The 25,002-nt window shown below is 43.3% G+C and overlaps 1 protein-coding gene across 3 annotated transcripts in view; it reads left to right on the top strand.

Moving 5' to 3' along the window:
- The first annotated feature begins 1,360 nt into the window (after positions 1 to 1,360).
- GLT1D1 (glycosyltransferase 1 domain containing 1) overlaps positions 1,361 to 25,002 on the top strand; it is a 49,093-nt gene continuing 25,451 nt past the window's right edge. For 2 of the 3 annotated variants that reach the window (XM_034435230.3, XM_034435228.3), the window contains exons 1-6: positions 1,361 to 2,147; positions 4,245 to 4,393; positions 10,006 to 10,111; positions 11,790 to 11,841; positions 18,771 to 18,807; positions 19,870 to 19,926. In XM_034435230.3, coding sequence (XP_034291121.2) covers positions 2,029 to 2,147; positions 4,245 to 4,393; positions 10,006 to 10,111; positions 11,790 to 11,841; positions 18,771 to 18,807; positions 19,870 to 19,926 — 520 coding nt within the window. In that variant the 5' untranslated portion in view covers positions 1,361 to 2,028. The remainder of the gene's footprint in view (positions 2,148 to 4,244; positions 4,394 to 10,005; positions 10,112 to 11,789; positions 11,842 to 18,770; positions 18,808 to 19,869; positions 19,927 to 25,002) is intronic. The other variant, XM_034435229.3, reaches the window with a different exon arrangement.

The following is a 25,002-nucleotide window of genomic DNA, read 5'->3' as shown; positions in this document are numbered from 1 at the left end:
GAGACTGAAAGAAATCAGAGTTTTTAAGGAAACTCAACAGTCAACAGATTGACTATCCGGTTTCCAGTTTCTTTCTGACATCTGTCAGTCACAAGAGAGAAAACCCTGCTTGCCTTTGGACAGGAAGTTCATTGACAACTGCAGCTGAAAAATATTGATCATGCTACTGTTATCAATTTAATTTCTGTTCCCACTGCTTAAGTCGGTTTGAGAATAATAAAACGTTTCTGCTGCTAAAGAGACCTGAAAAAGATTGAGAAATTCAGAAACTCTCACCGTCCTGTTCGCTCACATAGGGCCGCTCTCCTCAGGGTTCCGACGGCGAGCCAATGTCACCTTGCTGTGCCCAGGGGTAGGGCATTCTCTGTGGGTGCTCCCACCCTCTGGAATGAATTACCTACTGAGCTCCGGACGGCTCCTGATCTCCACTCCTTCCGTCAGGACTTGAAGACTTGGCTTTTCAAACAAATAGGCTGAGACTGATTCCGGGCTTTATTATTTGCTACTAATTAATTATTTGGATTAAATTATGATTTTATTGTGCTTGTTTCTTAACTTGTGTTTGCCGCCCTGAGTCCTTCGGGAGAATGGCGGCATATAAATACATGTAATAATAAATAAATAACTGTGGATTCTGAGTGTTGAAGTCCACACATCTTAAAACCAGAGAGGCTGAGAAACACTAGGCTATTAAAAAAACATCTCTGCAACCATTTATCTCAATACAATATTTTTTCTTAAGAGACAATAAAGAGCACACAGTAGAATATCATCTACCTAATATAAGGCACTGTTCTTTTGAATTTCTTTGAATTAGATCTCAGACTCATGCACACATTCTACAGTCTATATTACTATCTGTCTCTTCATCCATCCATCATTGTCTGTCTGTCTGTCTGTCTCTCCATTCATTCATCCGTCCATCCATCATCCATCCATCATTGTCTGTCTATGTCTGTCTTTGTCCATCCATCTATCCATCCATCCATCGTCTATCTGTATGTCTCTCTCTCTCCATCATCCATCCATCATTGTGTCTGTCTATGTCTGTCTTTGTCTGTCTATGTCTGTCTTTGTCTGTCTGTCCGTCTCTCCATCCATCCACCCGGATGGACTAGATGACTAGCGGATGGTTGGACTAGATGACCTACAAGGTCCCTTCCAACTCCGTTAATCCGTAATCTGTTAATATTTCCATGCATCCATCCATCATTGTCTGTCTGTCTCTATCTCTCTCTCTATTCGTCATCCATCCATCATTGTCTGTCTTTGTCTGTCTCCATCCATCCATCCATCCATCCGGATGGACTAGATGACTAACGGGGGCTTGGACTAGATGACCTACAAGATCCCTTCCAACTCTGTTAATCTTTAATCTGCTAATATTTCCATCCATCCATTACTGTCTCTATCTCTCTCTCCATTCATCATCCATCCATCATTGTCTGTCTTTGCCTGTCTGTCTGTCCATCTGTCTGTCTCTCCATTCATCCATCCTTCAATCCGGATGGACTAGATGACTAGCGGGGGGTTGGACTAGATGACCTACAAGGTCCCTTCCAACTCTGTTAATCTTTAATCTGTTAATATTTCCATCCATCCATCCATCTATCATTGTCTGTCTCTATCTCTCCATCCATCCCTCATCCATCATTGTCTATCTCTCCATCCATCTCTCCACCTATCTATCTATCTATCTATCTATCTATCTATCTATCTATCTATCTATCTATCTATCTATCTATCTATCTAATCAGATTTGTGTGCCGTTCATCTCGTCTGGAGGCAGCTTACAAACAATAAAAAAACCGGTAAAACATTTTTTAAAAATGACCATGGGAATAAATGGCCACAGTTGAAAACATCAGCGTCCCCTTTAAGCGGAACGGCATGGCCGCCCACCTTGTTGCTTGGGGGTGGGGGCCCTTTCCTTACGGCGGACTGCTGCAGCCGAAGGGAGCGGGACCATAGAGTCGCGGCAAGAGCGGAAGAGGAGCCCCTGGCTTCCGGTGCTTGGAAAAGGAGGGAATGAAGCCGCCAGGGACCTCGCCGGAAGTAGGGCACAGCTGCCGACTCGCCATGCGGCTATTGCTCTTGGCTCCCGGGCGAGCCCAGACGGGCAACGGGACCACCGCCCGGAGGATCCAGTAAGTGCCACCCCCCACTCCATGCAAGGCTTTGCAACCCCCCAGGCTGAAATCAGCCCGGTGCAAATCTATGCAGAGCAATTAAGATGGGGGAGCAGGCGGGAGTCCGTCCGGTGCAGCCGGGCAAGGCTGCAAAGGGCCAAACCTTTGCAGCTGGGCTACACCTGTTGAATTTTTATTTTATTTATTTATTTATATTTAAATTTATATACCGCCCTTCTCCCGAAGGACTCAGGGCGGTGGACAGCCAAAGGTAAAAAAAACATAAAATACAAAATTTAAAAGCAATTTAAAATATATGAAACAATTTGGCCCAACAATTTAAATACCCCCATTTAAAATTAAAATTAAAATTTTTAATGATTGCCCGGTTGTTGTTTAAAAAAAAACTCTTTCGGTGCATCTATGAGAGTTTAATCTGCAATGGGGGAAATCGGGTGGTGGGAATGTAACTTTTTGTGTTTGTTTTGTTATTCTGGCTATATCTGGGTGGCGGTTTTTATACTTTTTTAGGTGGTTATTTTGCCTTCTGGATACTTTGTGTCTTCTGTGTTAGATTTTTAACCTGGATGTCAAACAATGTATATTTGGGTGGGTGTGGCTGTGTAATACACCCATTTTATAGGAGGTGTTTGGATCTTAGCTTGGCCCGCCTGTTGATTCTATGCACAACCTGCAAACATGGTACTCCCTCAAAGTTCAAGAACTTTTGAACTTTGTGGAAGAACGCGTCTGCGCATGTTGCAGGCAGACAAGAAAACGAAAAAGTCAAGGGATTATTGAGCAAATCCTCTTCCCGCACAGCTTCTTGAAAGTCCAGCTTTTACTTCCATAGAGGATCACAAGGAATATCACGGCTTACATGAGAATGGAATTTTTTAAAATATTCCTAGTGGGAAAAAGTTAGATTAGATTGACAGCGTTGGAAGGGACCTTGTAGGTCATCTAGTCCAACCCCATGCCCCCCCCCACGCCCAAGCAGGAGACCCTACACCATTTCTAGGAGATGGCAGTCCAGTCTCTTCTTGAGAGCTTCCAGTGATGAAGCTCCCACAACTTCTGAAGGCAACTTCTGTTCCATTCAATACAGAATAACAGAGTTGGAAGGGACCTTGTAGGTCATCTAGTCCAACCCCCCACCCAAGCAGGAGACCCTACACCATTTATGACAGATGGCATTCCGGTCTCTTCTTGGAAGCTTCCAGTGATGAAGCTCCCACAACTTCTGAAGGCAACTTCTGTTCCATTGGTTGATTGTTCTCACTGTCAGAAAATTCCTCCTTATTTCCAGGTTGAATCTCTCCTTGGTCAGTTTCCATCCGTTATTCCTTGTCTGGCCTTCAGGGGCCTTGGAAAATAGCTTGACCCCCTCCTCTCTGTGGCAGCCCCTCAAATATTGGAAGACTCTTATCCTGTCTCCCCTGGTCCTTCTCTTCACTAGACTAGCCAGGCCCAATTCCTGCAACCGTTCATCGTATGTTTTAGTTCCATTGGTCAATTACAATCCATGCTGGTGGGAAAACGTTTGATGCAATTTCAGGAAAATTCTTTCAGCTGCTAATATCTCTCCTGAGTCTCATTAGGAAATGAGTTTCAAATTGTTGGCAATTTGCAAGCCTATTCCTCTGAGCAAGAATGTAAATCATGATTATTGGTACAGTAGAAAGAAAGAAAAAAATTCTGATTTGTGTTATAGTGGAAATCCTGTTCCCAATTTTGGTTGTACAAGGAAGACTACCTGAAATAGAACTTCATGGCCTTATTTCCCTCGCAGAAATTAATTTTTTATTTTTATTTATTTATTATTATATTTCTATACCACCTTTCTCCCGTAGGACTCAAGGCGGTGTACAGTCATGAAAAATATAGATACACAAACATCATAAAATTGCTAATTAAAATTATTATTATAACAGTAGTCCCTCCCTGTGAGAAGGAACTGGTCGGTGGGAGGCTATTGGTGGCAAAAGATGGTCTCATAGGTACCAGGTCCTAAGCCATGGAGCGCTTTAAAGGTGATGACTAACATAATATAATAATGCTAATATCCTGTCTTTTTTTAAAAAAAATTATTCCGTCTGTTCCTGTTTTCCAAAGAGATCATTTACAAGCTGCTGGGCATTTGTGTATCTTGAAGGACACCTCTGATTATGAGTCCCCGTTGGCAATTTCAACTCTCATCTCTTCGGAGAAATTGGAGGCAGCTCTGGGCATCCATCTCTTTAAAGCTGGAAAACTTCTTCAAGGTAAGATAAGGTCTTTTGGTTACAAAAGGAATGGAAAACAGTGTTGTTGTTTTTTGACAAAAGTCTAAGTTGCTTTTCTAAAACGTGTGGTATAGCGTTGGTAAGTCTGTTATAACCAGGCTGCAATAATATGCATAACCCCTAGGTGGAGGCAGAGACCTAGTTTTCTGTACCACTCTGCTACCCTCTACTGGTTATGTAGATGTTTTGCACTGAGGATCTGTTATTTGGCCTAACCATAGGCCCAAATCTTTTCTATTGACGTGAAATCTCCATTTTAGCAGGAGAATAAGGAATTCAACAGAAGCCATCTGTTGATTGGTCCTCTCCAAAAAAATGCTTTTAATTGGCATTTCAACATCAGTGCAGGGTGGATAAAAATCAATGATTTTTTTAAAAAAATCAAAAAAAAAACAGATTTTTTTTATTTAAATCGGATTTTTTTTATTTAAATCGGATTTTTTTTGATTTTTATCGAATTTATTTTAATAAAAAACTTTTGGGGTAAAAATCTATCGTAAGATAGTTTTCTATTTAAGATACATAAATAATTTAGTTTATTCGGCATGAAATGGAGTTTAGTTATGTAGCATGAGGCTGTATATTCTGCAACACTGGGACTATCAGTGAGTCAACAGTGGGTCAAAGGAGTAGCAGAGATGACAGTTGCTCTTTAAAAATTATGATTTAAATCGAGTTGATTTAAATCAAGCCTTTTTACTAGTGATTTAAATCATGATTTAAATTGTGATTTAAATCAACTCGATTTAAATCAAATCCACCCTGCATCAGTGACTTATTGTTTTCGTGTCTGCCTGCATCCCCCTCCCTCTCCCAACTTGCTGATGTCCAGAGATGCTGGACCATCTGACCAACCTCTCCAGAAAAGCGGACATTGGAGAACAGCTGGTAAAATAGGTCACGAAATTCCTCTGACAGCCAGTTCTTGACAGTTTACCTGATTCCTTTTTAACAAGTGAACTCGTTCTACCTAGAATTTAAAAGCAGCCTTGTTCCTAATTAGCTGCCATCACCGCTGCTGTTTGTTAGCTTAATGGAGTGTAAAACTGCCCAGTTAATTGTTTCTTCCCTTCCCTTCCACTCTTCTAATGCATTTTTTTAAAAGGAGGAGTTTTATAGTTTTGTCAGCATCACTGCTTTTGAGCATCACTGTTGGCAGCAGAGGGATTCTTGATTTGAAAAGGCACAATGCAAACTGCTCTTCTTTGTAACAACAAGGCGGGCAGGATAGAACAGGTTTGAGAGGATGGGTGGCTTCCAGGATGGATTTGATTTAAATCGAGTTATCGTCCAGTCTCCAATCTTCGCTTTGTTGTGAAGGTTGTTGAGAGTGTGGTGGCGCGACAACTACCCCGATACCTGGATGAAGTTGTCTATCTGGATCCGTTCCAGTCGGGCTTCAGGTTGCGATACAGCACAGAAACGGCATTGATCGCATTGGTGGATGATCTCTGGAGGGCTCGGGACAGAGGTTGCTCCTCTATCCTGGTCCTATTAGATCTCTCAGCGGCTTTTGATACCATCGACCATGGTATCTTACTGCACCGGCTGGAGGGGTTAGGAATAGGGGGCACCGTGCTTCGGTGGTTCTCCTCCTTCCTCTCTGACCGTTCGCAGTTTGTGTTGGCAGGGGGGCAGAGATCGACCTCGAGGCACCTTATTTGTGGGGTGCCACAAGGGTCAGTCCTATCACCCCTTCTGTTCAACATTTATGTAAAACCGCTAGGTGAGATCATCCGTGGTTTTGGGGTGAGTGTTCATCAGTATGCTGATGACACACAGCTATACATCTCCACCCCAGACCACCCCAATGATGCCCTTGCTGTGATGTCCCGTTGCCTGGAGGCCGTGCGGATCTGGATGGGGAGAAACAAGCTCAGACTCAACCCCTCCAAGACCGAGTGGCTGTGGCTTCCGGCGTCCCGGTATAGTCAGCTGGTACCATCACTGACAATAGGGGATGAGATCTTGCTCCCCACAGAGAGGGCCCGCAACTTGGGTGTCCTCCTGGATTCACGGTTATCTTTAGAAGATCATTTGACGGCCGTGGCCAGGGGTGCCTTTTCTCAGGTTCGCCTGATCCACCAGTTGCGTCCCTTTCTGGATCGGGACGCCTTGCGCACGGTCACTCATGCCCTAGTTACCTCCCGTATGGACTACTGTAATGCTCTCTACATGGGGCTCCCCTTGAAAAGCACCCGGAGGCTCCAACTGGTCCAGAACGTAGCCGCGCGGGTGATTATGGGCGCAGCTCGTTACGCCCATGTAACACCTCTCCTATGCGAGCTGCACTGGCTCCCGGTGGTCTTCCGGGTGCGATTCAAGGTGTTAGTTATCACCTTTAAAGCGCTCCATGGCTTAGGACCTGGGTACCTACGAGACCGTCTTTTGCCACCAATAGCCTCCCACCGACCAGTTCGTTCTCACAGGGAGGGACTACTCAGGGTACCGTCAGTCAAATTATGTCGACTGGCGACTCCCAGGGGGAGGGCCTTCTCTGTGGGGGCTCCAACCCTTTGGAATGAACTGCCCCCGGAGATACAGAATATCCCTGGTCTCCGTGCTTTCCGCCGTGCCCTCAAGACCCTGATGTTCCAACAGGCGGGGCTAAACATACGAACATGTGAATGATTTTTAAAATATTATCTAATTCTGGGTTTTATTTAATTGACCAAACTAAGTAACAATTTTAATTAGCAATTTTATGATGTTTGTGTGTCTATATTTTTCTTGACTGTACACCGCCTTGAGTCCTACGGGAGAAAGGCGGTATAGAAATATAATAAATAAATAAATAAATAAATTTAAATCACAATTTAAATCACTAGTAAAAAGGCTTGATTTAAATCAACTCGATTTAAATCATCATTTTTAAAGAGCAGCTGTCATCTCTGCTACTCCTTTGACCCACTGTTGACTCACCGATAGTCCCAGTGTTGCAGAATATACAGCCTCATGCTACATAACTAAGCTCCATTTCATGCTGAATAAACTAAATTATTTATGTATCTTAAATAGAAAACTATCTTACGATAGATTTTTACCCCAAAAGTTTTTTATTAAAATAAATTTGATAAAAATAAAAAAAAAATCCGATTTAAATAAAAAAAATCCGATTTAAATAAAAAAAATCCATTTTTTAAATTTTTTTAAAAAAAATGATTGATTTTTATCCACCCTGGTGGCTTCCATTTGGCCAAAAACAATCTGAAAGATTTGGCCAAAAACAATCTGAAAGACGGCTTGTCTTGGATTTCTGTTTGAAAAGACCACTTAATATGACTAAATAGCAAAAGTACTTACTTATATACCACTTGACGGTGCTTTCCAGCCCTCTCTAAGCGGTTTTACCGAGTCGATCTCTTGCCCCCAACAATCTGGGTCCTCATTTTACCCACCTTGGAAGGATGGAAGGCTGAGTCAACTTTGAGTTGGTCAGAATCGAACTGCCAGCTGTGGGCAGTGTTAGCCTGCAATACTATATTCTAACCACTGGTATGGAAAGAAAGGAAGGGAGGGAGGGAGGAAGGAAGGAAGGAAGGAAGGAGAAAAGGAAGAGAAATAGCAATAGCCCTTAGACTTATACTCCTCTTCACAGACATTTTCCAAGTTGGACCAGTTCTCCAGGACATGGGCTCCTACTTTGGGTTGGACTAGAAGACCTCCAAGGTCTCTTCCAGCTTAGGAGTTTAGCCAAAGATTGTTTTTTTTTTTATTGAAAAGTTTTACAGAAAAACAAAAATTTTCTTCCCCCCCATGTTCCCCCCACCCTTTCCCTCCCCTCATCCCACCTTGCCCCCCAGACTTCCCAGAGCAGAATACAAGGTGTTTCATTTAACAATCATAAACTAGATTAACCTACTTATCCTCAGATTACTAACTCCCCCCCTGAAACCTTAACTCCACTATAGATATAGCCAAAGATTGTTTTGAAAAGCAGTGGAAATAGAGAACATGAAAAAACTAGTTTCAGTAGACTGATTAATAGCAATAGCACTTGGACTTATATACTGCTTTACAGCCCTCTCTAAGCAGTTTACAGAGGCAGCCTCTTGCGCCCAACAATCTGGGTCATTTAACCCACCTCGGAAGGATGGAAGGCTGAGCCAACCTTGAGTTGGTCAGGATCGAACTCTTGGCAGTTGGCAGAGTTAGCCTGCAATACTCCTTTCTAACTACTGCACAGGAAGAAAGGGAAGGGAGGAGAAAAGGAAGAGAAATAACACTAGCAATAGTCCTTAGACTTATATTCTGCTTCCCAGTGGTTTACAACCCTCTCCAAGGGGCTTACAGAGTCAGCCTCTTGCCCCACGTGTGCCCCCCCCTCCTGCTCCGTTTTTGCTGGCAGAGGGCTGCAGGAGGCCGTCCCAGCCAAAAACGGAGCTCCGGAGTCTGTTTTTGCTGGCAGAGTGCTCAGGCCACAGGCGCCCCCAACACGAATGATGTCAAGCTGGCCACACCCATCCCGCCCCCGCCCCCCCCGAGGTCAAACACAACCCTGATGCAACCCTCAATGAAGCCGAGTTTGACATTCCTGTTCTAGTGTAACTGTTAAGGATATTCTTGGCTAATAACCGATGTTATGGGTTATTGAGCAGAGTACCCCTTGAGTATGCACATGAAAGCGGCTGAGAGTGAATAACCACAGTTAATATACTGACACACTGAGTTGTGGTAGTCTTTTACTTTTTAGAGAAAAGTAAAGCAAAGTCCAATAACAATCCAAGTCATACACAGATAAGGCGATAGTTAAAATATCAATTCAGGGATATTCCAAGTACAAAGTCTTCTTACCAGTTGTTGTCATTATGCAATAAAACAGTTCTTCTTGAGTTTCAAACGGGAACAAGTTCAGTATTAAAACATTCAATAAATAGTAGAAAGCAACAAGTAGCAATGATCAAACAGTGATCGTACAGAGAGAACAGGTAGAGACTAACAGCAAATAAGCAGATAAAATGGTGTAGTGTCCACAAGCCATGATTCAGGCTTCCGCTTAAGTACATTGGCTACAGAGCTTAGCCAATCAGGATACAGAATGATGCAATACAGTCTTAAAGCAATATAATACCTTTTGACAAACATGTATTGATAGTTTATATATTGCCTGACCAACTAGTTAGACAATAGCCATTTCCTAACAGTAACTCAAGCAGGAGGCCCTATACCATTTTAGATTAGGGGGCTGTCCAGTGTCGTCTTCAAAACCTCCTTGAAGCACCCACAATGTCTGGAGGCCAGCTGTTCCACTGGTTGATTGTTCTCACTGTTAGGAAGTTTCCAGGTTGCTTCTCTCCTTGATTAGTTTCCATCCATCGTTTCTTGTCTTGCCTTCTGGTTCTTTGGAGAATAATTTGTCCCCCTCTTCTTTGTGGCAGCCCCTCAAATACTGGAATACTGCCCTAATGTCCCCCCTAGTCCTTCTTTTCATTAAGCTAGACATACCCATTTTCTTCAAACATTCTTCATGTGTTTTAGTCTCTTTGGAAGGGTTTCAACCAACACTGATCCCAGAGTTAAGTTAGGTTGACCAAGGGGAATCATTTGTGCCACTGGATTAAGAAGAACTGTTGAAATTCTCCATTTTTCAGGAAGTCCCATTCCTTTTGGCATTATCTTTGGAGGCACGGATGTTAATGAAGATGCCAAAATTGAGGAGAAGGCCAAAATTATGGAGAAGGTGTTGGATGAAGCCAGGTAAAGAAATGTTCTCTTACTCCTCCTTATTGTCACACCCTGAATCAATCGACATCTATTTGGATCTTTGTCCCAAAATTGTTTTGTTTTTTTTTGTTCAAAAGGCCACAGGACTTTCTCGGTGTTTTCTTTGAAAGCTTTTTGCTGCTCATCCAAGAAGCTTCTTCAGTTCTTGGATGAGAAGCGAAACTAAGGATGTCCAGTGCCTTTTTGGAAAAGCACCTTCGATATAACCGTGATCTGGATGATTGAGAATCTCCATAGATGGGAGAAATTATGGAATAAAAATTATAAACTGACAATGTCTGTATCCTATAAAGAAAATATGTATAAAATGTTCTATAGGTGGCATTTGCCACCAGCAAGACTGGCTAAGATGTTTCCCAATACCAATAATATGCTGGAAATGCAAACAACAAAGAGGAACATACTACCACATGTGGTGGATATGCCCCAAGGCAAAACAGTATTGGAGTAAAATTAGATTACACTTAGAAGAGATAACCAAATAACATATAGAGATGAAGCCAGAAATATTTTTATTAGGAATACTCCCAGGGTCTTATAAAAAAAACAACAATATTTAATTATTCATATTATCACAGCAGCAAGAATAATATACATATAAAATTGGAAAAACAATAATATACCAACCAAAGATAATTTGATTAGAAATGTTTTGGAATGTACAGAAATGGACAAACTTACAAAGGAGATACAAGAAAAAGAGGAAACAGAATATTATATAGTATGGGAGAAATTGTATGAATGGTTAGAGGAGAGAGATAAAAGGCAAGGAAAGATCAAATAAGGAAGATATAGGAGTAGAAATGTAATAACAAATAAGAGGAAACAGAAAAAATGCAGATTGTAGAAATGAAATTGTGTACGCTGTTATTTATGTATGTATCAGAGGTGGGTTTCAGCAGGTTCTGACCAGTTCTGGGGAACCGGTAATGGAAATTTTGAGTAGTTATGAGAACCGGTAGTAAAAATTCTGACTGGCCCCGCCCCCATCTATTCTCTGCCTCCCAGCTGATTGGGAGGAAATGGGGATTTTGCAATAACCTTCCCCTGGAGGGGTGGGAATGGAGATTTTACAGTATCCTTCCCCTGCCACACCCACCAAGCCATGCCCACCACACCACGCCACGCCCACAAAGCCACGCCCACAGAACCGGTAGTAAACATTTTTGAAACCCAACACTGGTATATATGTAAATAAATCAATATTAGAATTATACGTATAAAGGATACATTGAAATAAAGGAGAAGAAATGGATAAGTAAGAAATGTTTTACCAATGCGAAATTGTTGGAAAGAAAAAATTGTTAAAGATCCTTTTTTGTTTTTTAAAAAATGTTTAATAAAAAGTTTTTTTTAAAAAAGAGAGAGAATCTCCATAGAGTGTTTGGACCTTCCTTAGGCTGGGGCAAAGGATCTGTAAGTCAACCTTCTTCAAGACTTCATCTTGGAAAGTCTTCAACTCTGGACATTTGGGTGGTGGAATCCTAAGATTCAGAGCCCGTTTTGTCAAAGGCCCCGTTTTGGGGAACCTCTCTGGATGAGACCCCAATTGCTAAATAGGATCCCGTTTGCTGTGAACACAAAGGTTGTGAGTTAGAGTGTGCTTTTTAGTCCATCACGTTCAGAAGTACTTTCTTCTCCATGTCTCTAGGTTTGCTGTGTCCTTCACCGAAGCCATGAAAGAAGCAGCTGCAACGTATTGGGTAGGTGAGGCTTGGGGCTGGACAGAGTTTTTATTTTGTGTCTCTTTTTTTAATTGGCTTCCCTTTGCCTTTGAACCTTTTTTGGTTTTGAGCTTGAAGTTCTTCTGCAAGGATTTTGCTCACCAGGCTTAAGTCATGCCAATTTTTTTTTTTTTTAATTTGATTTATATGCCGCCCTTCTCTGGAGACTCAGGGCAGCTTACAATGCGCTAAGCAATAGCCTTCATACTTTTTGTATATTTATACAAAGTCAGTTTATTGCCCCCACAAACTGGGTCCTCATTTCACCTACCTTAGAAAGGATGGAAGGCTGAGTCAACCTTGAGCCTTGGTGAGATTCGAACCTGCAGTAATTGCAGGCAGCTGGTCTTAATAATCAGCTTAATAACAGGGTGCCTTAAACCCCTGTACTACCAAGGCTCTGCCAATCCTCCTCCTCCTCCTCCTCCAGGACCTTCAGTAGTAAAAACATATTTAACATTCATGTGAAAAGACAGATTGATCAGCTTTGAAGCTACATCTCTTCCTCCTCCTCTTCCTCTTGATCTTCATCCTCATTGTCAATGAAAAAATATCTCTTCCTCCTCCTCCTTTTCTTCTCCATTAACACTAGTACAAATTTGAGTGGGGAACACTTTTCCTCCTCCCTTCTGCTTGCTTCTCCTCTTCCTCATCCTCATTGGGGACCTTCAAAGATAACAACAGATTTGATATTCATGTGAAAAGAAAGAAATTGATCAGACACCCTTCTTCTTCTTCTTCTTCTTCTTCTTCTTCTTCTTCTTCTTCTTCTTCTTCTTCTTCTTCTTCTTCTTCTTCTTCTTCTTCTTCTCCTCCTCCTCCTCCTCCTCCTCCTCCTCCTCCTCCTCTCCCTCCTCCCCCTCCTCCTCCTTCTCTTCTCCTCCTCCTCCTCTTCTTCTTCTCCTTTTCCTTTTCCTTCTCCTCCTCCTCCTCCTCCTGCAAGATATCTCTTCCTCCTTCTTTCTCCTCTTCTCTATCAACACATCAACTTGAATGGGAAACAGCTTTCCTCCTCCTCTTCTTTTTCTCCTTCTCCTCCTCCACCTCCTTTTCTCCTCCTCCTCCTCCATCTCTTCTCCTCCTCTTCTCCTCCTCCACTTCTTCTCCTCCTCCTTCTGTTCTCCTCCTCCTCCTTTTCTCCTCCTCCTCCTCCACTTCTCCACCTCCACTTCTCCTCCTCCTCCTTCTCTTCTTCCCCTCCTCCACTTCTCCTCCTCCTCCTCTTCTTCTCCTTTTCCTCCTCCTCTTCTTCTTTTCCTTCTCCTCCTCCTCCACCTCTTCTTCTCCTTCTCCTCCTCCTCCTGCAAGATATCTCTTCCTCCTTCTCTCTCCTCTATCAACTTGAATGGGAAACAGCTTTCCTCCTCCTCTTCTTCTTTTCCTTCTCCTCCTCCTCCACCTCTTCTTCTCCTTCTCCTCCTGCAAAATATCTCTTCCTCCTTCTCTCTCCTCTTCTTCTCTATCAACTTGAATGGGAAACAGCTTTCCTCCTCTTTTTTTTCTCCTCCTCCTCCTCCAAGATATCTCTTCCTCCTTCTCTCCTCCTCCTTATCAACACATCAACTTGAATGGGGAACAGCCTTCCTTTCCTCCCTCCTCCCCCTCCCTCCTGGTCCCTCTGGCTCTCACCTTTCTCCTCTTGGCAAACCATGGACCAACTTTCTGCAAACCTCATTTTATCCATTTTTGTGCTCACTCTGTACACGCGCACCCAACGGCTCTCGGCCGTTGTACTTCCCCTTCCCCGACAAATCAGCCTCCCAACCTTGCAGAGTTCAGATTGCAACGACAGTCAAACCATCTGCCATTCCGAAGTCCGCTTTTTAGAAACAGGTGGGCGCAAGCAGCCTGCTAATTTTGGGGGCTTACCTGTGCATTGGCAAACCAAGGTTAAGAGCTGCTGGGAACTTGGATCTGCAACCTGAACGAAGCTAGAAACACAAGGCTTGAGGCTGCGGGAGCTAATTTAGGCTTCTGTCTGGCTTGAAAGCGGTATTTTGCAGGCCTACCATGAAAAGACAGATTTGGTTCAGCAGTGCTGGAGACGGTAGGAGAATGGCTTTTTACGTAAATACAGTATTTGATAGCAATCACAGACAGGGCTTTAATTTATTTTGATACCTTCAAAAAGAAATACTCTAGATAAGTGCCCTCTTCTGCTATGATTCTCTGCCTTGAAAGCAAATTAAGCCTCTTTTGTGGGCAATCTTTCCCCCCCCCGGTCTCTCCGAATGGCAGCCTTCATTAACTGTTCTTGTTCCTTTTTTTCTTCCTTTTGATTTTTCTTTTTAAACCTCCGTAATGATGACAGTGGGGGTTTGTCATTTGCCCAGGAAGACAAATAAGTCTAATAAATGGTAGAAAAATAGTGCGGGAAAATGACTATCTCTCTCTCTTTTTCTTTCTGTCTCTTTCATTATCTTTCTTTCTCTCTCCTTCTCTCTCTCTTTCTCTGTCTCTTTCTCTCTTACTCTTTCTGTCTCTTTCATTATCTTTCTTTCTCTCTTTCTCCTCTCTCTCTTCTCTCTCTTTTTCTTTCTTTCTTTCTCATTCTCTTTCTTTCTCGCTTACTCTTTCTGTCTCTTTCATTATCTTTCTTTCTCTCTCTCTCCTCCTTCTCTGTCTCTCTCTCTTTCTCTGTCTCTTTCTCTCTTTCTCTCTTACTCTTTCTGTCTCTTTCATTCTTTCTTTCTTTCTCCTCTCTCTCCTCTCTCTCTTTTTCTTTCTTTCTCTCTCATTCTCTTTCTTTCTCGCTTACTCTTTCTGTCTCTTTCATTATCTTTCTTTCTCTCTCTCTCCTCCTTCTCTGTCTGTCTCTTTCTCTCTGTGTCTCTCTCTCTCTCTCTGTGTGTCTCTCTTCTGTCTCTCTCTCTCTCTTCTTTCTCTCTCCTCTCTTTCTCTCTCTCCCTCTCTTTCTCTCTTCTTTCTCTCTCTTCTTTCTCTCTTTCTCTCTCCTCTCTCTCTGCTTTTCTGTCTCTTTCTCTCTCTCCCTTAAAAATCCGCTTTGCTAAAAACCTGATAATTGTATCAAGTTACAGAAATTGATTGCTGCTTACCACAAATATTGATTGAAGCTCATTGAAGGCTGCCGGCTCTGATTAGCTTCTGACGTCACCTGACAAGCTGCTTTTTAAAAAGGGTAATTTTAACCAGAAATCTAGGCAGCTTCACCTTCTTGGCTGTGTCTTTAGACTGCCCAGTTTTTAAAGCCAGCATTGAGATCTTTATTTATTCCTTCCATCCCTTGAATATATTTCTGAATGGCCTGCATAGGATCAAAGCCCAAAATGACCCAAAATGACCCGGAAAAACAGATAATCCTTGACTTACAATCATTCCTTTTGTGACTGTCCAAAGTTAACAACAGCACTGAAAAAATGGGTTGTAGAACCATTTTCCACACTTAGCACCATCGGAGAATCCGATGGTCATGTGATCAAAATTCAGACGCTCGGCAACCGACTCGTATTTATGACGGTTGCCGTATCCTCAGATCATGTGATCCCCTTATGCGACTTTCTAGCCAGCAAAGTCAATGGGGAACCCTGATTCACTTAACAACGATGTTACTAACAACTATTTAGAATAGACTAGAATGACAGATTTGGAAGGGACCTTGGAGGTCTTCTAGTCCAACCCCCTGCTTGGACAGGAAACCCTGATATCCTTGGATAACCATTTGTCTGAAATGATATAGGAGAGTGATGGCTAACCTTTTTGCTGTCGCGTGCCAAAAGCGGGAGGAGCGCGGGGGGGGGGGGGTTTCACGCGTGCGCGTGGCCACACCCATAATTCAATGCCCCTCCGCGCCCTGTGCATGCGCATGACCCCCATGCTCCCCCACACATGCGCACACAACACCCCCCACACACACCCCATTTTGGGCCTAGCAGGCCTCCCTGAAGCCTCCGGAGGCCGGAAATGGCCTGTTTCCAGACTTCCGGTAGGCCCGTTTTTTGCCCTCCCCAGGCTCCAGAGGCTTTCCTGGAGCCTGGGGAGGGCGAAAACAGCCCCCCTGCCCCCCCAGGTAAGGATGCCACTTACCTGGCATCCAAAAAGGGGCTGCGTGGAGACTCCTGGGTGGGGAGGGGCTGTGTGGACGGGGCCAGCCGAAAGGTAGCTGGCCAGCGCAGGCATGCGCACTGGAGCTGAGCTAGGGCAACAGCTCGCGTACCCACAGATATGGCTCCACATGCCATCTGTGGCATACGTGCCATACATTCGTCATCATTTATTTATTTATTTATTGGTTCGATTTATATGCCGCCCTTCTCCGGAGACTCAGGGCGGCTTACAATGCGTTAAGCAATAGCCTTCATACTTTTGTATATACCTGCTTAGTAGGGCTTTCGGCCCCCTCCCTAAGCGGTGTTTTTTTTTATACAAAGTCAGCTTATTGCCCCCCACAATCCGGGTCCTCATTTTACCTACCTCGGAAGGATGGAAGGCTGAGTCAACCTTGAGCCTGGTGAGATTTGAACTCGCAGTAATTGCAGGCAGCTGGCAGCTAAGTGCTACTTAACAGCACTTCAGTACATGCACCTCCAAGGCTCCTCTTGGGTATAGGATTTCAGGTTTCGAGGTCGTCTCAAATAAATCGCATTTCAAACAAAGTCTTTGATGAAAAACTTCCATTTATTAAGCACGACATTCTAACTCCAACTCCATTGCAGCCAACACTGACTTCCTGACCCAAAACCCTCCCTTTCCTTTCCCCACTCCTCTGCACTCATTGGCCATCTTCCAAGTCATTCTACCCCTAATCTACTGCTCCAGCTCAAAGGAATTTCCCCCCTCCCATCTCATCTCCTAGGGGATATTATCTCCAGGGAAAATAAGTAGGTGAAAAGTCAAGCATCCCTTTCCAGACGCCTCCGCTTCTCCTTCTTATGTCAGCACTAGAGTAAATGCAGCTTGAAGTGCTGACATCCTAAACAGGAGATTAGACTAGAAAACGGTAGTGATTCATTTAACAACAGTGGCAAGAAAGGTCATAAAATGGGGGCAAACCTCACTTAACAAAGGTCTCAGCAACAGAAATTACCTGGGGCTCAATTACCTATGTGTTTCTAAGATGGCCTGCGTAAAATAAAAACTTCACGAGGATCCAAAATGAAAAGAAGAGAACCATTTTTTTTTTAAAAAAAAAATAGAATAATTTCACCAGGAGGCCTTTCTTGTTTGATCGGCCAAAAAAAAAAAAAAAAAAGTGATCGTAAATAATGATTGTGTTTTAGTCCCTTGCATATTGATCGATCAATCAATATTAAAAATTGGTGGGCCTTTACGGGAAATGGCCCTGCTACTTAAAATAGAATAAGCTGGAAGGCACCTTGGAGGTCTTCTAGTCCAGCCCCCTGAAACTATTTGAGACAAGTGACCATTTAGTCTCTTCTTAAAAACCTCCAGTGATGGAGCGCCCACGATTTCTGGTGGCAAGCTGTTCCATTGGTTAATTGTCTTCACTGTTAGGAAGTTTCTCTTCAATTCCAGGTTGCTTCTCTCTTTGGTTAATTTCCATCCGTTGTTTCTTGTCTTGCCCTTTGGTACTTTGGAAAATAATTTGACCCCCCTCTTCTTAGTGGCAGCCCCTCAAATACTGGAATACTGCTATCATGTCACCCCTAATTCTTCTTTTCTTTAGACTAGCCAGACCCAAATCCTGCAGCCGTTCTTCCTATGGTTTAGTCTCCAGGCCTTTGATCATCTTAGTTGCTCTTCTCAGAACTTTTTCCAAAGTCTGTTGTTAGTTGCAAAGTCGTGTCCAACCCATTGTGACCCCATGGACAACGTTCCTCCAGGCCTTCCTGTCCTCTACCATCCTCTGGAGTCCATTAAAACTCACCCCTATTGCTTCAGTGACTCCATCCAGCCACCTCGTTCTCTGCCGTCCCCTTCTTCTTCTTTTGCCCTCCATCGTTCCCAGCATTAGGCTCTTCTCCAGGGAGTCCTTCCTTCTCATTAGGTGGCCAAAGTATTTGAGTTTCCTCTTCAGGATCTGGCCTTCTAAAGAGCAGTCAGGGTTGATCTCCTCTAGGACCGACCGGTTTGATCGCCTTGCAATCCAAGGGACTTTCAGGAGTCCCTTGGAACGGTCGATCGATCTATTTATTGTTGTTATTAGTTGCGAAGTCATTTTCGACCCATCGCGACTCCATGGACAACGTTCCTCCAGGCCTTCCTGTCCTCTACCATCCTCTGGAGTCCATTAAAACTCACCCCTATTGCTTCAGTGACTCCATCCAGCCACCTCGTTCTCTGCCGTCCCCTTCTTCTTCTTTTGCCCTCCATCGTTCCCAGCATTAGGCTCTTCTCCAGGGAGTCCTTCCTCCTCATTAGGTGGCCAAAGGATTTGAGCTTCCTCTTCAGGATCTGGCCTTCTAAAGAGCAGCCAGGGTTGATCTCCTCTAGGACTGACCGGTTTGATCGCCTTGCAGCCCAAGGGACTCGCAGGAGGCTTCTCCAGCACCAGAGTTCAAAGGCCTCCATTCTTTGGCCTTCTCAGCCTTTCTTATGGTCCAACTTTCACAGCCATATATTACAACTGGGAAAACCATTGCCTTGACTATACACACTTTCCAAAGTGTACTTGTGTCTAATTATTTTCCACCTGCCTGAATGGAGTGACTTTATACAGATGATACCTTCCTTTTAAGAGGGGCGACTGGGGGGGCAAGGGATCCTGATGAATTGAGGGGAGCAATCAGGATGTATCTTGCAGAGAAAAGAATCTTGTTCATTCGTTTTTGTTTGCCTCTCTTTGCACACATTTAGTATAGCAATCTTTGAAATGTGAACTGTTTTGCAAAAGATTGCCTTGCCCCTTTGGTTACAGGGATTAACCTGTTTTCTCCTGTGTTTTTTGTTTGTTTGTTGTTGTTTGTTTTTATTATTATTAATTTGCAAAGCCTCAAAGCAGGAACAAAATCTGTGTCCAGGCTCAAGGTAAGTATTTTTCAAAATCTTCTTTCTGCCCCCTTGGAGAACTGTTTTCCTATTTCTGTCTTTCTCCCAAATGAGAACCGACCACCTGCTGTCTCTTGAAGCCTCTTATGAGGTTTGTTTGGTTTTGGTTTTTTTTTTTTGCGTTAAAAACAAGAAGAAAATGAACTTGCGATCTCTGGAGGATTAGGTAGAAAGGATCAGAGAAAGAAGAATCATAGGATGTAACTTTGGAGAGAGGTTAAAATACATTTGTACTTTTAACAGCTGTGAAGAATATTAGAAGCCACTTCTTTCTTTCTCTTTCTTCTTCTTTTCTTTCTTTCTTTCTTTCTTTCTTTCTTTCTTTCTTTCTTTCTTTCTTTCTCTTTCTCTTTCTTCCTTCCTTTCTCTTCCTTTCTGTCTTTCTTTCTTTCTTTCTTCTCTTTCCCCATTCCCTTCCTTCCTTCCTTTTTCTTTATCCATCTTTCTTTCTTTCTTTCTTTCTTTCTTTCTTTCTTTCCCCACTCCCTTCCTTCTTTCCTTTTTCTTTATTCTTCCTTCCTTTTTTCTTTTTCATTCATTCATTCATTCATTCATTCATTCATTCATTCATTCATTCTTCTCTTTTATCATTCACTCCCTTCCTTCCTTCCTTTTTCTTTATCTTTCCTTTTCTTCCTTCCTTCCTTCCTTCCTTTCTTTCTTTCTTTCTTTCTTTCTTTCTTTCTTTCTTTCTTTCTTTCTTTCTTTCTTTCTTTCTTTCTTTCCTGCTTTTTTTTTGCTTGCACTTTTTGGCTTTTTCTTTGTGTTCTTTCATTTTCTTTTTTCTTTCTTATCTTACTTTCTCTTGGGTTTTTTTTCTCTCTGTTTAAAGGTTTGACGCGCATGTTTGATTTATTTTCCTTTATTCTTTTTTCTTCTTTCTTACTTTCCATTAGTTTGTATTCATTTTTATCTTCTTGTTTAAAAGTTTCAATTTTTTTAAAAAAAGACCAAGTGAAAACAACCTGCTGAAAAGCTTGCCCTGGCAGGCTTTTGGAGGGGCAGTTGAATGCATGACCCCAAATTTACTCTCATTTCTAGGGATCGTGAGCCTTCCAAACAGGCAGCATAACTGGGCTGAATTTCTGCAGAGGGCAGGTAAAAATGCATACAAGCATGACATGTTCCAGAATTTTTAGTAAAAGTCTTTCTGAACACAAATCTCTTTCTCTTTGGAGATTTGGGAAGGGAGAGGGAAGGGAAAGGAAGGGAAGAAAAGGGGGCAAGGGAAAGGAAAGGAAAGGAAAGGAGGTAAATGGATGGGAAAGGGAATAAATGAATGAGAATGGGAATGGAAAGGAAAAGAAAGGAAAGGAAAAAAATGGATGGGAAAGAGAATGAATGAGAATGGGAAGGAAAGGAAAAGAAAAGAGAACAGAGGAAAGGGATTAAATGGATGGGGAAAGGAAAGGAAGGAAAGGAAAGGAAAGGAAATAAATGAGGAAGGAGAAGAAAAAGGAGTAGGGAAAAAAAGAGAAGGAAAACTACCTATGAAACCATCATGGTATCTCCTAACACTGTTTACCCAAGTTTAAACAGAATTCCTCCTCACCGCGCATGCCCCATCCATCCCCTTGGCATTTTGCTGAAACAAAACCTGGGGAATTGAATTCAGAGCCTTCCGTGCAGAAATCCTCTTTCTCCACCAACCGGAGGAAAGCTGATTGTTTAGCGCTTAAAAAAAAAGGATTTAAGGTTTTCTCTCTGAAGGTTCTGCAAAAGAGGTCATACATCCCTCACTCCCCCGCCGGTAGGGTAGTTTATCCCTCCTGTATGGTTATCCTTGAATCACACACCACCGTTGTACGTTGTGGCTTGGCCTCCGAATCATGCGCTTCGAGCTGACAGTGGGTCAAGGACCGAGAAGCCTGGAAGACTTTTCCTTTAAGCTGAAGTGCTGGTGACAAGTAGATAATTCAAAATTTCCATAGAGTGCGCCGCAGACGGGCACCGGCTCAGCTTTCCCTCCGCCGATCCTGGCGATTCCCCCGTTTGTCGAAACCAGAGACGGCTCCTTTTTCGGAAGGTTGAAAAGCGCGAAGCACAATCAGAAAGGGATGTTGAAGAATTGCGTTTTGTATTTTGGCCGAGTGCTATTGTGGAAAGGCAGGAAATGGATGGATTGAGTTTGGCAGTTGTGTTTGATGGGGGGAAAAAGTGGATTGTTGCAAAAAACAAATCCAGAAGCACGCACAGATAACTGAATCAGCTGGATTCATTAACTTCTTTATAGCCATAATAACACATAAAGTATTTACAATACCAATAGTTGATTCTCCAGCTCAGATCAGCAGACATGTTTACATACACAGAGTACAGTAGAGAGCTTAACACACACACTGGTTTCAGTTTCTCTTTTCTCTGCACAGAATCAGAAGCTGCAGACTAAGGCACGCCCTGCCTCCAGTCTGTCTCAGCTCCCAATTGGCTGACTTTATTTGCTATGCCTATTCATTGGCTGACCAGGTCTTCCCAGTCATGAATATCCTGACAATTGTCTCGGTTGGTTTCTTTATGTACTTATGGAGAGTTTGTGCTCCCCAGTTCTCTGACCCCTCCCTAAAAATTTAAATAAATAACCCCCCCCCCCCCTTTAAATTTTAAACACCCCAAAACATTGTGGTGAGAACACTGGTGAGTTGTGATGGACGGGCCACAAAGGGTGAGAGGAGTGTAGATGTAATCAGAAGGTCATCTGTCGTAGGGATTGATCAGAAATTGGGAATAAATAGGCTTCTGTTGGGAATTTTGAAATGGGAATAGAAGCCACAGCTTCCGTTTTTAGGATTGGCAATGTCCTCGAGACCAGCAGCAGGGAGATTCAGTGGAATAATTGTACTGAGGTCGGAATTCAATCTTCAGAGCCCTTCTCTGTGTGTGTGTGTGTGTGTGTGAGAGAGAGAGAGAGAGAGAGAGAAGGAAGGAAAGAACGAAAGGAAGGAAGGAAAGAAGGAAGGAAGGAAGGAAAGAGGGAGGGAGGGAAGGAAAGAATGAGAAGAAAGAAACAAAGAAACAGAAGGAAGGAAGAGAAAGGGGAAAGGAAGAAGACAGAAAGAATGAAAGAGGATGGAAGGAAGAAGGGAGGGAAAGAAAGATAAAAGGAAAGAGCGAGGGAGGAAACGAAGTAAAGAGAGAAGAAAGAAGCAAACAGAAAGAAGGAAGAGAAAGGGAAGGAAGAAAGGAAAGAAAGAAAGAGAAGAAAGAAAAGAAACAAGGAAGGAAAGAAGAAAAGAGAGAGAGAAGAAAGGAACAAAGAAGGAAGGGAGGAAGAAAGAAAGAAAAGAAAGGGAAAAGAAAGAAAAGAAAAGAAAGAAATAATTTTCATGTTTCCCAGAAAGTTCCTATCATTCATAAGACAGGGAATCCTCGACTTAACAATCATTCGTTTGGCAACCATCCAAAGTTGGGATGATGGCACTGAAAAAAACCTGAACGACCAGTCCTCGCACTTACAACCATCACAGCATCCTCAGTCGTATGAACGTGATTTGGCTGCGTGATTTGGCCACGTGCAACCTTCCCAGCCGGTTTCCAACACCTAGAGCAGTGTTTCTCAACCTTGGTAGCTTGAAGATGGGTGGACTTCAACTCCCAGAATCCCCCAGCCAGGCTGGGGGATTCTGGGAGTTGAAGTCCACCCATCTTCAAGCTTCCAAGGTTGAGAAACACTGAACTAGAATCAGTGGGGAAAAGCCGGATTTACCAAACAACCCCGTGATTCGCTTAACAGCCTCACGATTCCCTTACCCACCACGGCCGAAAGGTCATAAAAGCGGGGGGAGGGGCCTCTCACTTAACGACCACATCCCTTAGCCACGAGGCATTCCTGTCTCAACGGAGATCATAAGCTGAGGACTGCCAGCTATTTTCACGTCTTAACAATGTTCAAAGCTTAACAGGACGCTGCGACCAATACCAGAAAAATCCACATTTATATTCAAGAGAAATCCGATCTCTTACCTGTCTAGGTGGCTCAGTGGCTAAGACGCTGAGCATGTCAATCAGAAAGGTCGGCAGTTCGGCGGTTCGAATCCCTAGTACGGGTCGCCTGTGTGACCTCCGAGGTCCTTCCAACTCTTACTGTTACATCACTACCACACGACCCATCAATCAGCTGCGGCTCCCGACGTCCCTTTCCAGGTTGATGGGAATTGTAGTCCACAGGTACCACCCCCTCGCCTTGGGTGGAAGATGCAAAACATTTCAAATTGAAACCCCCCCCCCAAAAGTTTGCCTATCTCTGCTGTCCTCAACTTACCACAGTTCGTTTAGCGACCGCTCCAAGTTACAAACGGCAACGGAAAAAGGGGCTTGTGACTGTTTCCCACATTTAACAACGGTTGCAGCCTCCCCGGGGACAAAATCCCAACTGACTCCGATTTACGACGGTTGGCAGCATCCCGGGGTTCACGTAATCCTCTTTTGTGACCTTCTGATGCGGGGGGGAGGAGCCAGATTCACTTAACAACCGGGTTAGTAACTTCACCGCTGCAGGGATTCGGTTAACGACGGTTGTAAAATGGGGCAAACCAGGGGTGAAATGATTCCGGTTCAGACCGGTTCAGAGAACCGGTAGCGATGGCAGCACGAGGCTCCACCCACCCACCCAGTCGTCAATACTTCCTGGTTTTAACCGGGAAGTAACCTGTTTTTTTACCCTCTGCGCGTGCACAGAAGGCTTTGCACATGTGCAGAGGGTCCGTGCGCGCGCATGGCGTGTGCACTTCTGAACCGGTTGGGAAGATAAATAGATTTTCACCCCTGGGGCAAACGTCATTTCACAAATGTCTCCCTTAACAGCAGAAAGTTTTGGGCTCCGTTGCAGTCGTAAGCCGAGGAGCGCCTGTATTTGCCGAGCGTATTTTCAAGAGACGGGAAGGGGAGGGTTGTGGGTTTTGAAATTCTCACAGGTTGCGTTGCTGCGCATTTGTGAAGGACGACAAAGGAAGAAAGAAGGAAAGGTCAGCCCGCCGCAAAGAATTCCTCATATATATATTTTTTTGAAAACTGCAGCTTTTCGCTGCTGTGACTACAGTTCACAAGTTACCTCTACGGAAGGAGAAGAAGAAGAAGAAAAAAATCAACGTAGGTTAAAATTGGAAATGGTTTAGACCTCCGCGGAATATTAAAATTGCATTAAGGGTAATTTTGGCTTCTTTGCTATCAAGCAGAATGGCTCTGTGCTTTATGGAGCACTAAGGATATTTTGATTATGAATCTGATTTTTTTTTTTATTTCTTCTTCCAACCCTTCTTTTCTTTTCAGCTCCTGTTTGGTAATTGAGCTATTTGGACTGGTTTGGTTTTTTTTTCTTTTTCTTTTTCTTTTTTGCCCTTTTCACGTTTTCTCTCGCTCGCCTTCTGTCGTCTGCTGCTTTCTAGTGTTGCCTGGTTCTGACGGAAGCTTAATGAGGTGCTTGCAAATTCTACAGAAAAGCAGAACCAATTTTACGCGGGAGAAAACCCGAATAACCAAAGACCTACACACACACACACACACACACACATCCTGTCTCTCTTTCTCTCTCTCCCTCCTTCTTTCTCTCTCCTCTTTCTCTCCTTCTTTCTCTCTCCTTTTCTCTCCCCTCTTTCTGTTTTCTCTCTCCTTTCTTTCTCCTTTTATCTCTTCCTTGTTCTTTCTCTCTCCTCTTTCTCTCTTTCTTTCCTTCTGTTTCTCTTTCTCTCTCTCTTTCCTTTTTCTCTTCTTTCTCCTTTTCTCTCTCCTCTTTCTCTCCTCTCTCCTCTTTCTTTCTCTTCTTTCTCCTTTTCTCTCTCTCATTCTCCTCGTTCTCTTTTTCTCTCCTTTCTCTCTCCTCTTTCTCTTTTTTCTCTCTTTCTCCTCTTTTTCTCTCTCTCCCTTTCTCTCCCCTTTTATCTCTCCCTCTTTCTTTCTGTCCTCTCTCCTCTTTCTCTTTCTTTCTTTCCTGTTCTTTCTCTCTCTTTCTCCTTTTTCTCGTTCTCTCTCCCCTTTCTCCTTTTCTCTCTCCTCTCTTTCTCTCTCTCCCTCTCTTTCTCTATCCTTTTATCTCTCCCTCTTTCTTTCTCTCTCCTCTCTCCTTTTTTCTCTCTCTGCTTTCTCTTTCTTCTCTTTCTCTCCCTCCCTCTCTCTCTCCCTCTCTCTCTTCTTTTCTCTCTCTCGTTCTCTCTCCTTCTCTTTCTCCTTATCTCGCTCTCT

This window comes from Pantherophis guttatus, chromosome 17, assembly GCF_059756535.1.
Source record: "Pantherophis guttatus breed Tessera chromosome 17, ASM5975653v1, whole genome shotgun sequence".
NCBI lineage: Eukaryota > Metazoa > Chordata > Lepidosauria > Squamata > Colubridae > Pantherophis > Pantherophis guttatus.
Note: the sequence above shows the minus strand (reverse complement) of the source record. Positions and strands in the feature narration are given on the sequence as shown.